Here is a 14,892-nt window from a genome sequence, read left to right on the forward strand (position 1 = left end):
ACTGACTCCTGCTGGTTATGGACTATTTGATCTGCCCCGTTCTTCTGGTAGAGGTGGGGGTATCATTGTGCTGCATAGTCAACAGTTCAACATGTGTCCCGTGGCTGTTCCCAAATCTGACTCATTTGAATCTCTTGTTCTGAGTGTTTCTGCGCCCCTCTCTACTGCAGTGGCTACAGTCTACAGGCCTCCTAAGACAAATAAAGACTTTCTGTCTGAATTATCAGATATGCTGTCTTTTCTCTGCCTCAGATTTGAAAGAATTCTTCTCCTGGGGGATTTCAACATCCATATGGATATAAAAGACAACGCAATAACAAAAGACTTCTTGTCCATATTAGAGTGCTTTGAATTAGACCAACTTGTGGACTGTCCTACGCATGACAAAGGCCACACTTTAGACCTTGTGATTACCAATGGTTCATTTGTGTCTCAGTTGTCAACCTCTGATTTGGGTCTGTCTGATCACCGGGCTGTCTTCTTTAACATGGAATTACCTGTCATGAACACTTCCACTTCACGCATCATTAATTATCGCAATTGGAGATTGATTGAGCCCACTGACTTTTCAGATTTAATTGACACTTTTTTAAGTTGTGATTCTCTATCTGACGATCTGGATGATAACGTTTCTGTGTTGAATTCTGTGCTGCTGTCTGGCCTGGACACACTGGCTCCCTTGAAATCACGATCTGTTTCTTTTGCACGCTCCGCTCCTTGGTACAATGATGATCTGCGTGCTATGAAGGCTTTGTGTCGCAAGATGGAGCGTAGATGGCGCACATCAGGTTTAACTGTTCATCACCAGGCCTGGAAAGACAGCTTACTTGAGTATAAGGCTGAAATTGTGTCAGCTAGATCTGATTATTTTTCTCAGATAATTGTCAGCAATCAGAGAAATCCTAAACTACTGTTTCACTCAATCAACAAGCTGCTTAAAAATCCCAGCCTCTCTAATGTTCCTGCTTCAACTCACCTTTGTAATATGTTTTTGGAGTTTTTTAGCACCAAAATTGATAATATACTTAACCACATTGTTACTACTCATACTATTGCTGCCTCCTCCTTAAATATTTCTGCATTTTCTGGTATCTCTCTCTCTAATTGTGCAATTCATGACTCCCAGTCTCTATGTAATATGGTTTCAAAACTGAAAGCCTCAACTTCCAGAGTTGATCCCATACCATCTTGTCTTTTTAAATCATGTTTTGATTCCCTCTCTCCTGTTGTTTTGAGAATTATCAATAACTCTCTGTGCACCGGTATTGTGCCAGCAGCACTTAAAATTGCTGCTGTCACCCCTGTACCCAAAACCAACAACATGAACTTATGAACATGATTATCTGAATAATTTTCGTCCAATCTCTAATCTTCCATTCCTTGCCAAAATTTTAGAACAAACAGTGGCTTCTCAACTGCTTTCTCATCTTTCATCTAATGATCTTTTTGAGCCACTTCAGTCTGGATTCCGTAAACTCCACAGCACTGAAACTGCACTAGTTAGAGTCACTAATGACTTGTTAATGGCTTCTGATTCTGGCCGCTTATCTATACTGATTCTTCTTGATCTTAGTGCCGCTTTTGACACTATAGATCACTCCATTTTAATCACCCGCTTAGAGACTATCTTTGGAGTTTCTGATTCTGCATTAAAGTGGTTTAAGTCCTACCTCTCTGATCGCAAGCAGTTTGTTGTGATGGGTGATTGCAAGTCTGAGGTCGGTGTGGTGCACTCTGGTGTTCCCCAGGGATCAGTTTTGGGCCCTTTACTTTTTAATATTTACATTTTTCCATTTGGCCAACTTTTAAGAACACTTGGTCTTAACTTTCACTTTTATGCCGATGACACTCAGATCTATATACATTCAAAACCTGATGTCAATATGCCTGTGTCTTTCCTTTGTCAATGTTTTACTGAGATTAAGAAATGGATGTCTGAAAATTTTCTCTGTCTAAACAGTGACAAGACTTAGTGATGCTTATTGGTTCACCTCATCAGTTGCGTAAAGCAGAGTCCATAACCTTGAGTGTGGATGGCTCTGCTCTGCAATTCAAAACTAACCTAAAAAATCTGGGGGTGATATCTGATGCCAATTTAACATTTGACCATCAAGTTCGTAACACAGTCAAAACAAAAATTTTCATCTCAGAAACATTGCCAAATTGCGTCCCATGTTGACTTTCTCTGTAGCTGAAAAATTAATCAACCCCTTGGTTTTCTCACGTATTGATTACTGTAATGCTTTGCTGGCTGGAGTATCTAGAGCTACCCTAAGTAAATTACAGTTGGTACAGAATTCAGCTGCTAGAATTCTTACAAGGACCAGTGCAAGGGAGCACATCACACCTGTCCTGGAAAAATTGCACTGGCTTCCTGTTAGTTTTCGTATCGATTTTAAAATTCTCATGCTCACTTATAAGGCCTTGAATAATCTGGCCCCTCAATATTTGTGTGAGCTTCTAACCCCCTACACTCCTACACGTGCTCTACGCTCCTCTGAAGCTGGTCTTCTAACTGTCCAAACAACACGGCTAAAAACTATGGGTGATCGGGCTTTTTGTTCTTTGGCTCCTAAATTGTGGAATTCCCTGCCCTCTGAGATTAGGAATGCAGAATCCCTTAGTGTTTTTAAATCATCCCTTAAAACTTACTTTTTTAGGGTAGCGTTTGTGTGATTCATGTCATTATTATGCTTGTTTTTTTTATTTATTTTTTTATTTTTTGTTTGGTCAGTTTTTTACTGTTTGCACTGTTATGTGTACCTTTTAAAAGGTATATGTACCTTTTAATTTCATATTTTTATGTAAAGCGCTTTGAGATGCTACTTTTAAAGGCGCTATCTAAAATAAAGTTTATTATTATTATTATATTAGTGGAGCTGGGGAGGTGGAGGGACGCCAGAACGGCTGATAACGGAGCAAGGTTATATTGCTTATATGCTCATATGCTTAAATGCTTAATAAATTAATATTTATTAATTAGTACATATTTTATTAATTATTTATTTTTTAAAAGCACTGATCTGGAGTAGCACCTGAAATTTCGTGGCAATGACAAATAAAGCTTGAATTGAATTGAATTGAATGAGCTGAAACAACATTAAAGTGAATACAAACAAGGGCGCAATAAATTCTCATAACTAACATTTGCTGTGCTATTGCTCAGTAAACAGTTCAAAGGCCACAAACAATCAGTGCTTAAAATAGAAGGCTATGAAATAGTCTCTGCGCTAGATGTAAACAGTTCCGTTCATATAAGAAAGTAGGTCATGCTCTGTAGCAACCCATGATGTAATAACTGCACACAATGTAAATAAAATGTTCATAATGTAATCATTTTCTCAAAACAAATAAAATCTTAAGCTCATAATGTTTTAACAATCTTTACATTGTATTTATTACATTATAAACTCACCAAAAACCTGTAATATTTTCATAATTGTAATAGCTTTTAAAACGTAAAAAGTATTAGTAGCCTATTCCCTTACAGTACATTTTTAAAAATCTAAATCCAGTCTTACACTACCTGCGAAATGCAACAGATTTCAATATTCATGCAATTATTATTTTTATAATATTTGTATTAAACATAAAGCATTTGTATTCCTTAACAGTACATTTAAAAAATCTAAATCAGTCTTAACCTGCCAACAAAATCCACCAGACTAGTACTATTATAATTATTATTATTACTTCTTCTTCTTCTTATACATACAGTATACATACTGTTAAATGACAGTGTTAATACCAATACTGTGTTCTGAAGAAAACCCCACAGTATCAATATAGCAATGAGGTGTGTGTGTGTGTGTGTGTGTGTGTGTGTGTGTGTGTGTGTGTGTGTGTGTGTGTGTGTGTGTGTGTGTGCACGCATGTGAGAGAGAGAGAGAGAGAGAGAGAGAGAGAGTGTGTGTGTGAGAGAGAGAGAGAGAGAGAGAGAATGTGTGTGTGTGTGTGTGTGTGTGTGTGTGTGTGTGTGTGTGTGTGTGTGTGTGTGTGATAAAACATGCTATCTGCTTCAGCCAACGGCAGCACAGAGCACAAGTTAAGCAAACATTTCTTCACTTTAATATAAGTTACAGCAAAACAAAGCCTGATTGTACATCAGAGGGCATGTTGAAAAATACAGTACAACTAACAGTCTAACATCTCTAACAAACACACCCCTGCTAAAACAGTTTAGTTTTGTGATGTAAAAAAAGAAAGAAAGATCAAATCTGAACTTCTGCACCTTTAGTAGTAGTAGTAGTGGTATCAGTAATCTGGTGGATTTTGAAAACTGGATTTAGATTTTTAAAATGTACTGTAAAGGAATATCAATACTTTATTTATTAATAATAACAATAAAATTAATAATGATATTATAATAATTGCATGAATATTTAAATCTGTTACATTATGCAGACTGGAAATAGATTTTTTTTAATGTACTGTAAAGTAATACTAATATTTTGTATGATTTTCAAGCTATTATAATTTTAAATTTTGAAAATATGACATGTTTTTGGTGAGTTTATAATGTAATAAATTTCTCATAATGTAAAAATTGTTATTGCAATATGAGTTCAAGATTTTATTATGCTTTAAGAAAAGTATTTCATTATGAACATTTTATTACAATAATAATGTAATACTTATTTTACATTATTGTTACAAGTTGCTACATGCTCCGTGATTGACTAGGCCACCGCCAACATCTTAATATCGGTAAACATCCTTTATTCACTCAAATAAAATATTAATAAACTCCTCACCGGCTGCCACTCCAGAATCTGATGATGCGTTAGGTAATTAACCAGGCTATTCCAGTTTGACCTGACACCTCCCAACTAATTGGTTGTCACTGGCTAGACAGGTTAGGATATTAGATACAAGAGGTCTACCCAGTTGAGAAACAAATAGGAGGACAACCCGTCGTCTGACGTCCCTGTGAAGAATAGTGCTCGGGCTCTTCTCCTTGGGTCCCATGGCCACTGGATAGTTTGTTCTCGCTTTCAAGGGCTTTGTGATCGGAACAGGATAACTTGGGAAGGTTCAGACATTGACATCTCTTACTATTCCTTTGCTGTCTGGATTAGCACTAATTACTCTGCTAAGCTTAAATTGCTCCCTGAGTGCAGTTTGATCTGCTATCCAGACAATGTTTTCAATCGCCACTTACTTCTTAAGAACAAGTTAGGACCAGCAAGCTGCCTCCAGAATTTATCCACAACTGACTGCATTGCTTGGAGACATCTGAATGGGTAAATAATGTTTCTTTACATCACCACTTTGAGATGCTTACCCTAACAATAGTGCATTGGGTGTCATGTACTGGATACAATCTTCCTGGGTTTGGACACTGTCGTCGATTGGCCATTTGTTAGTGAGATTGGCTGCAATTTCAAGGGCTGATTGGACTTCACTCTTGACACAATGTGCACTGCAGCTTCCTCAGCTTCATTCCTATGTGGAGAATCGGCTGGATGGATTTTCCAAATCCATTTTTTGCAGCATTTTCCTTAAGACCAGACTTGTCCATGTCCTCAACGAATTTGTACAGTCCCTGTAAAACCGGTCTTACTCCACTTAAACTGGTAAATAGATCTGAATAGATCTTCCTGGGATAGCCCCTGGCTGCAGCAAATCTTTGAAATGCCATTAAAAAGCTTTCGGTTGATTGGGCGTTAGCCAGTATGAATTGCTCTACTCGACATACAGCAAAAGACAACACCCCAGACCATCAGTGATATTCTTTTCTTGACGTCATCTTTCACACAGTAGGGTTCAAAGAGATCTAGGGCCAGATTTACTAAACAGGGCAAATTGGCGTGAGAGCGCAATTCCACAAATGCGCCGATGAGAGTGACAAGTTTAGCCTGTGATCTACTGCTGACGCGCAAATTAAAGAACACAGACGCAGTCCAATAATTGACATAATGACCAACGCAATCTAGCAGCGCAAATTAGCGTCGGGACCACAGATAACGCAGGTGAAAATGCAGACTGTGAAATCCTAGCTAAAGAAGCCTAAGTATGTTGAAAAAAGGCAGAGGACAAAAAATGAAGAGTTGCAAGAAGTTTTGATGCACCAGGTATTGCGTGACTCCTTGTAGTTGAGGGTTCCAAGTCATCTTTTGTTTCCTGCATCAAATTAAAAATAACATGGCTTGGCAAACGATAAGTTCAGATAACATCTTCCCTCAGGCATTCTAAAGAAATTAATACGAGTTGAATATATTTTCTCTCTTCTGCCTGCTCTCTGTTCTCTGCAGCAACAATTGCAGCCATGTCGCAAAATGGTTTAAGACATGGCTTTTTTTGGGCGTTAAATAATGTCGCAAATACCAATAAATTGACTAGCGCAAACATTAGTAAATTGCCTTGCGCGATTCATTTAAATACTTTCCTCCCATAAATTTTGCATTTGAAAGGGAAACTCCTACAAGCGCACATGCAATAAGGTCAGCCGCAAAAACAACTCACGCCTCTTCAGCGCTAACTGTGCACTGCATGTCTTTAGTAAATCGCGACAGGAGATTTTTAATGCCCAAAGAGGGTTTGTGCTGATGAAGCTGTTAGTAAATCTGGCCCCTACTGTTGTAAACTCAAAAGGTTTGTTGTATCATATATTGCTGCAATAATAACCATTTAAAATTTGTACGTGCCTTCTTCTCTTTCCCATTTTTGTTCGCTGAGGTGGAGCTGCGATGAAATATTGTTCTTGGAAATACTTTCCAGCATTTCATTAATAAAAGTGTAGGCCTACATCTCGGTGCTCGGCAGTGATCAAAAAGGGTTTAAACAGTGGATCTCTTCTTGTAAACTCAGAGATGTGGATTCAGACGGCAATTAAATCCCCACACGAAGTGTTTGTCAAAAAACAGTAGGTACTAATTTGGCCAGGGATTTTTACGCGGGTTGGGTGAGAAAAAACACTGATATTATGGATTCGGACGGCACTAAAATCACTGACTTACCGCTGTAAATGTTTAAAATACCGGACGAGCCCATGAGAAACAATATTAGCGTCCGAATAGGACTTAACTGACAGTAGCCTATGCTTTCACTGGCCTTTAAAAGCGCTTTTTAATTAAATTAATAATATTGTATAATAATATAATTAAAAATCTAACAACAATCAGTGTTATGACAATTTTATTCTTTGCATGAAAACACTTGAAAGAGCCTAATTGAACACTGTCTGGGTGTATTAAAACTTCAGAATTATATTCATATAGCCCTGCAACAGTGATAAGGTAAAGCTAAGAGTGGTCCAGACCAACCTTACGAAAGTGTGACTTACAGAAGATATACTTAGCGTACGAACGTGCTGGGAATCGTGCCATAACGTTAAGAGAGAGGTTAAGGAATAGGTTAAGAACTACTTAGCAATAAGAACGTTTTGGGGAACCGGGCCCAGAATGGTACCAAACTTATACAGTACATCCTTAAGCATAGCTTTTTCTGCCAGGACTTTTAGTGACGTCGACGTGCGGGTTAGCAGTAGCATTAGCCATCAGGCAAGTGTTATTTAAATAAACTCCTGTTGTACTTACAAACTTTCCAATGCCTCGTTTTATTAGTACAGAGCCTATTTGTACTACTGTAGAAGTTTGGTGCCATTCTGGGCATTATTAGTGGGTTAATTTATGAGATACATCCTAGGATTCGTTAGCGCCTGCACTAAACCATCCGGCTGATATCTCTAAATAAGCTCTAACTTTAATAATGTTCAACCAAGGGGAAAAAGGCTTCTGGGGGGGGGGGGGGTGTTTGGCTCGAGGTCATGGTGCAAAGGACCCTAGGTTGATTTTACTCCGAACCATCCCTTTATACATGCACTAATCCACGTCTCGAACCAGATAATGGCTGCATCCAAAATCGCATACTTTCTTGAGTAGGTACTTATTTTGAATAAGCACTTTGCGGCTGCTAAAAAGTATGTTCTATATAGTATGTATGTAATCTGGACGTACTACATCCGCCATGTTGCCATTATCATATGACCTAACAGGTCTTCACGGCCATTCATAAATCATCTCCCATGTCCTCAAGGGATGGTTAAGTGTTCATCGTATGCACACTTAAGAATCTCACCGGAACAAGTAGGTCATCCTGATATTTTTGCCAAGTGTTTTATGAGTACTGTGAGAACAGACATACTACTCTTGTCACATACTGTTTTTTTCCCACTATATATAGTAAGAAAGTATGAGCAGCCCATGTCTATCTTGAGTACATGTAAGCGTTCTTACCATACCAGGCACAGCAGGACAGTAATGCAGCGGATGTTGGCGGACTTCACCAGGTCACAGAGACTGTGGGTCTTCAAACTTCCAGCACTATCCTTTGACTGTAGCACACGTGTAACAACAAACATGTCTTGTTACACAATACTGTCAAAACACTGCATACAGTGTAAGCAAAAGACCATCTGATATCCACAGCTAAAACAATATGAAGCACTCTTATGCGGACAGTCATAATAACATCATAGACCAGGGACCAGCAACCTTTTTATCATAAGTTTATCATGAGTTAATCACTCTGCCCATATACAGTGAGGAAAATAAGTATTTGAACACCCTGCTATTTTGCAAGTTCTCCCACTTGGAAATCATGGAGGGGTCTGAAATTGTCATCGTAGGTGCATGTCCACTGTGAGAGACAAAAAAAAAAAAAAAAAATCCAGAAATCACAATATATGATTTTTTAACTATTTATTTGTATGATACAGCTGCAAATAAGTATTTGAACACCTGTCTATCAGGTAGAATTCTGACCCTCAAAGACCTGTTAGTCTGCCTTTAAAATGTCCACCTCCACTCCATTTATTATCCTAAATTAGATGCACCTGTTTGAGGTCGTTAGCTGCATAAAGACACCTGTCCACCCCATACAATCAGTAAGAGTCCAACTACTAACATGGCCAAGACCAAAGAGCTGTCCAAAGACACTAGAGACAAAATTGTACACCTCCACAAGGTTGGAAAGGGCTACGGGGAAATTGCCAAGCAGCTTGGTGAAAAAAGGTCCACTGTTGGAGCAATCATTAGAAAATGGAAGAAGCTAAACATGACTGTCAATCTCCCTCGGACTGGGGCTCCATGCAAGATCTCACCTCGTGGGGTCTCAATGATCCTAAGAAAGGTGAGAAATCAGCCCAGAACTACACGGGAGGAGCTGGTCAATGACCTGAAAAGAGCTGGGACCACCGTTTCCAAGGTTACTGTTGGTAATACACTAAGACGTCATGGTTTGAAATCATGCATGGCACGGAAGGTTCCCCTGCTTAAACCAGCACATGTCAAGGCCCGTCTTAAGTTGGCCAATGACCATTTGGATAATCATGGGAGAAAGTCATGTGGTCAGATGAGACCAAAATAGAACTTTTTGGTCATAATTCCACTAAACGTGTTTGGAGGAAGAAGAATGATGAGTACCATCCCAAGAACACCATCCCTACTGTGAAGCATGGGGGGTGGTAGCATCAGGCTTTGGGGGTGTTTTTCTGCACATGGGACAGGGCGACTGCACTGTATTAAGGAGAGGATGACCGGGGCCATGTATTGCGAGATTTTGGGGAACAACCTCCTTCCCTCAGTTAGACCATTGAAGATGGGTCGAGGCTGGGTCTTAATGACCCGAAGCACACAGCCAGGATAACCAAGGAGTGGCTCTGTAAGAAGCATATCAAGGTTCTGGCGTGGCCTAGCCAGTCTCCAAACCTAAACCCAATAGAGAATCTTTGGAGGGAGCTCAAACTCCGTGTTTCTCAGTGACAGCCCAGAAACCTGACTGATCTAGAGAAGATCTGTGTGGAGGAGTGGGCCAAAATCCCTCCTGCAGTGTGTGCAAACCTGGTGAAAAACTACAGGAAACGTTTGACCTCTGTAATTGCAAACAAAGGCCAAATATTAACATTAATTTTCTCAGGTGTTCAAATACTTATTTGCAGCTGTATCACACAAATAAATAGTTAAAAAATAATACATTGTGCTTTCTGGATTTTTTTTTTTAGATTGTCTCTCACAGTGGACATGCACCTACGATGACAATTTCAGACCCCTCCATGATTTCCAAGTGGGAGAACTTGCAAAATAGCAGGGTGTTCAAATACTTATTTTCCTCACTGTATATAAACATATTTTAAATATTCATAATGGCTTACATAGAAAAAGTGCAGAACATTAAATATTTCAAATTTTACATTTGCCAAATCATGCATTTTGTCCAGTTTCATCTCTTTCTGTCTTTTCGCGAATGGATAGCTATCCGATCAGAGAAAACACATGAATTGACCAGGCATGGATGAATGGATTTTCCACATGCATCACAGTCATTTTAATGTGTGTAGCATGTTTAATAGGACTTAACATACTTGGCTGAATATCGGCTAAATTTATAGCATTATGTCACTAACTTGTGGTTGCGCTAATGGTTTATTCATTGATTTGCGCAGTTTAATTCTCACACTTTAACAGTATTTATAACTCCTAACTTAATAAAACAAGCTGTGTTACAATGAGGATTGATTCTCAAAATGTAGATCTGTATGCAGGTGGCAGGTACTATATCTGAATGAAAGTATGTCAGGACCACTATCATCAAAGACTATTGACAATTAGCATTAGCATACAGTTTGGATTGGCGGCATGGTTCTGTTCTGGCGTGGATAAGAGCAGGGAGAGCAGCGATAACCCCCTCAGGGTAAGCAGAACAGAACCAGCATAAATGTACAGCAGATATGTAATATATATTCGAAGAAGAATATCAGAAGGCCAGTCCTGACTGGACAAGTGGAGCTGGGGAGGGAGGAGGGTAACTAGCTCATGAGTAACGCAGTAAAGCTGTTGATAATTCTGAATTGACCTTATATATGGAAGCTGTGATACCGTTGTATTCCTATAGACCTTCTGTAGCTCCGCCCCTTTTCAGCGCTGCGCTCGTTGTCTTTTGACTTCCGGTCTGTATTTTCACAGCGATCTTGCGTATTTATGAATGAACGGCTTGTTTTAAAATCTTTAAATTTGTTAAGTCATCTGCTTTAAGCATTACAGTCCTCATGATAACTTTCGTTTACTTTACATTAAGTAAATCCACATCAAAAGCTAATTTCTCCTGGACAGCAGTGCCATAGAAATATACAGAGCGACCGCAAAACCGGAAGTTAAAAGACAATATTCTAAAGATGGCGGCGGCGCCCTCGTTTCTCTGGCGCATAAGGTCTATAGGAAGACGTGGATCAGCTGAGAGTCAGTCTGACTTGCCAGAACTAATGTTTTGCTTGTTTACATACACCTCTCTTGCTTTTTTCATGCTGTACATGTAAGGGCTAGATTTTGATAGATAAGCATGGAGATGTTGTGAGTTATCTGAGTCACTGAAATGTAAGGCCTCGGATAACTACTGTTCACTGGCCCATTCTGTCTGTCACACACTTGGCAGAAGATTCAGACATCCTGCCTTTTTATCTTTTTATTTAAGTTAATCTACTGTGAGAAGCAACTTGTGAATAATGACTTTTTCTGCAGTCAAGGTCAGCTAGGCTGGGAATTTAGGGAGTCAGATAAGATGTCTACAATTAAAAAATATTTATGCACATCAGGTGGGCATATTATGGGATTTTGAGGAAGACCAGGGTGAATGAAGATGAACTGGAGATTGTACATTAATGGTAAAAGGAAGTAGGAGGCCTTACGATAATCTGTTCATTTGTTTATCCAATACATTTTGGAAGTCTTTGTTCATTGAAAAATGTATATGTATGATTTGACTGAATAAATATTCTTTCTTTTAGCTCTCTGAGAAATGTTTCGGTTGTAAGAGAGACTACCCTGGATCGTGATTTCAGACAAATACATTTTATAACAAATTTTACCATTGAGTGGCCTGACTTTAATTTTATTGGTATGTGGTGAAATTTTACCAATAAAATTAAAGTCAGGCCACTCATTGGTAAAATTTGATGACCTCAATTTAACCAGGAATAAAAGTAATTGAATCACAAGTGAACTTTGACTCTACTGAAGCAATGCAATGTCATCTTAAATAAAGTAATTTTCAGTTCCACTGGTTTAAATTGTATTTCATTGCTCAGTGGAACTGAAAATTACTTTATGTATGATGACATTGCATTGCTTCAGTAGAGTCAAAGTTCACTTGTGATTCAATTACTTTTTATTCCTGGTTAAATTGAGGTCATTAACTAATAAAATCCAGAAAATAAGAGCATCACCTCACAAAGGAAGAACAGTGATTGGCCATTTTAACAAAATGTTATTTAAACTAGCGATAGTCGGCTTATTATTAGTGTTACCTTGAACTGACATATGTGAATTTGTGAGTCACTCAACAAATTAAACAGCTCCTTTTTTTTTGTGAAATAAGCCTTAAGTAACAAATTGCCTACTACCGTTTCGTTGCGACCTCTAATGAATCGTGTTCACAAATACACTGTTGTTGTTTTCCATTTTCTGCATGAGTTAAACATGTGAACAGCACTTTAAATGTTGTGCAAGGATCATAAGAGATTGTGTTGTTTATTGGCATGTAATTCTCCTCACTGAATTAATCATACACCTGAACTAGATTAATGTTTAAAATTACTTGTGCATGTGAACTCTGGATTATGAACTTTGGACTTTGAAAAAGCCTGTTCAGTGGAATGATTGAATGCTTGTTTCTAAGAGTTGTGGAATAACTGATATTATGGTAGATACAATTATAATGAGGGTTACAGTAAATACTGTTGTCATATTAGTAAGTCCATGCGTTTAAATGTTGCATCCATTTTCAAGTAGAAATTGTTCAGTTCAGTGTGTGTTTCCTATGCCTGCATATGCTTGCTTTAACAATGCTTGCGTTAATGCCTCGGCTTGCAGCTGCAGGGGTTAAATCTTCAGCGTCACAGCTTTATGAGATTGCATCTCAAAGTTAGTCAGCTATCCAGCTATCTAAACCAGTGGTTAGAGTTAGGTTTGATTTTTCTGCTGTCTCCACTCAGATGGGCAAGGCGTTTGACCAGAACAGAAGCATACCGACTGTAAAGTCTATATAATCATTATCTGACAGAAATGATCCTGACTGAAGGGGTGTTTGTGTGCCTGTCCAACATCTTTGTCAGTCAGTGAGTAATTAACTCTGTTACAGTATATAAACATGTTGCTTCATAAAAGATTATATTACACAAAGCTAGGCTAGTAAATAAGTGCATTTGTGGCATGCAGTAAAAAATACTGTAATTTGTAATTAACTTACAACACATGACGAGGCACATGTGCAGCAGGTGTGAGATGGATAAAAGAAGCCTAAATCATGCTGTTTTCACAGTGCATTGAACTCTTTCAGCTCCTCGTTATATGACCCCTCTAGTAGTAAATCAATAGCAGTTGAACAGAAAATAAGAGGTTGAAGAGCTTTGGTCATGTGAGGAGCTAAACGAGACAGTTTAAAGCACTGTGTGGCATGTGTAAAGCACGGGCAGGTGTAGACTTCACCTGATGACGGGGAAAAATGACTTCAGGGGCCTTAACCCCGTTCATCTTGGCAGCCTTTCTGAGAATCTCCTCGGCCTCGTCGACCCTTCCCTGAGACAGCAGCCATCGCGGAGACTCTGGAATAAACCTGCAAGCAACAACAGATCCTTCATTATACTTATTTAATGCAGCAAAATGAAATTCAATACGGTCCTATTATGGTATAATAGTGTTAATGTTGCTGTTTGAGCATGAAAAAGCTCTGCAAAGTTTCAAAGCACAAAGTCCCTCCAGCGGGAGTTATCCTCTATATCAGTGTCAGTGTTTCTGAACTCTGTTGCACCTGAGGCTGTATTCCGGTGCGTGTGTGTGTGTGTGTGTGTGTGTGTGTGTGTGTGTGTGTGTGTGTGTGTGTGTGCTTCTCTCCCTTCGTTGTTTCCGCTGTCTCTGCTCCTGTCCGTTTCACATAGGTTATTCCACCCTAAGTGGACGTGCCGGAAGCGTAAACGCAAGCGCGCGGTGAAAAGAGGAACGGAAATGCAAAATCCCCAGAGAGAGAGACAGAGCAGAGCATGTGTTGTCCACTGAATGCGGCTGAAATTGTGTTTTCATAGCTTTGATTGTGAAATCTGTGAAGCTTGAGTGAGCAAATGATAATGTTTTTTCTCTCCCTCATATTTCTTTCTTTCAGTGGTGTGTTAACCACCTATGTAACTTGAGAACAAACTGCCAGTGTCATGAACAATGTAGGCATTTTTGGCATACTTTTCTCCTGTTCATGTTAAGTTAAGGAGATAGGGAAGTTCTTGTAATTTCTTTTGTCCCTGATAGGATATTTAATTTCTAGGTTAAGGTAGTTTATTATTTTGTCCTGGCCTAGCCCCGAAGTTACTTTTGTGTTCTTATTTATTGTTTGAACTGCTGGCAGAACTTGTTTCCCTGAGAGAGACGCTCAGAGAGTTCTTGTAAAAGTAATCTGCTTGATTATTTTTCTTTATGTTTCACCCCTGGACCCTAGACCTTGGGTCGTAACAACTCCCTGAATTCCCTCCATTGTAGTCTTGAGTTTTCTTAACTTGTCTTAAATGTAAACAAGCTTTTTGCTGTTGCACTGTACACACTATACACTGTGAATTATGTAAAGTGTTTTTTTTTTGTTTTTTTGTGTGTGTGCATAAATTTATGAATTATATGGACTGGTTATTAGGTGTCCTTTTGAAGTCTCCAAGTGTCCTTTTTTGGAAAGATAAGCTTTCAGAAAATATTGTTCGAATGGGACCTCGCACTGCGTCTGAGAAGACGCTATGGAGAACGCCTCAGCGTGACCGGTGTCTGAAGCATGTGTGCAAACGCGTTGTATTGGCCAGTGAGAGCCTATGACATCACTACCAGAGTGACCGTGAGTATAAGAGGGTGCCTGAGGAACACGTCA

At 39.0% G+C, this 14,892-nt stretch overlaps 1 protein-coding gene across 2 annotated transcripts in view; it reads right to left on the bottom strand.

Moving 5' to 3' along the window:
* Positions 1–14,892, bottom strand: part of slc22a21 (solute carrier family 22 member 21) — a 45,454-nt gene that overhangs the window by 21,792 nt on the left and 8,770 nt on the right. For both annotated transcript variants that reach the window (XM_081390071.1, XM_081390072.1), the window contains exons 5-6: positions 13,482–13,608; positions 8,238–8,335 (exon numbers count right to left, since the gene is read on the bottom strand). In XM_081390071.1, coding sequence (XP_081246197.1) covers positions 8,238–8,335; positions 13,482–13,608 — 225 coding nt within the window. The remainder of the gene's footprint in view (positions 1–8,237; positions 8,336–13,481; positions 13,609–14,892) is intronic.

The sequence above is a fragment of the Scardinius erythrophthalmus genome (assembly GCF_964197995.2).
Source record: "Scardinius erythrophthalmus genome assembly, chromosome: 17".
NCBI lineage: Eukaryota > Metazoa > Chordata > Actinopteri > Cypriniformes > Leuciscidae > Scardinius > Scardinius erythrophthalmus.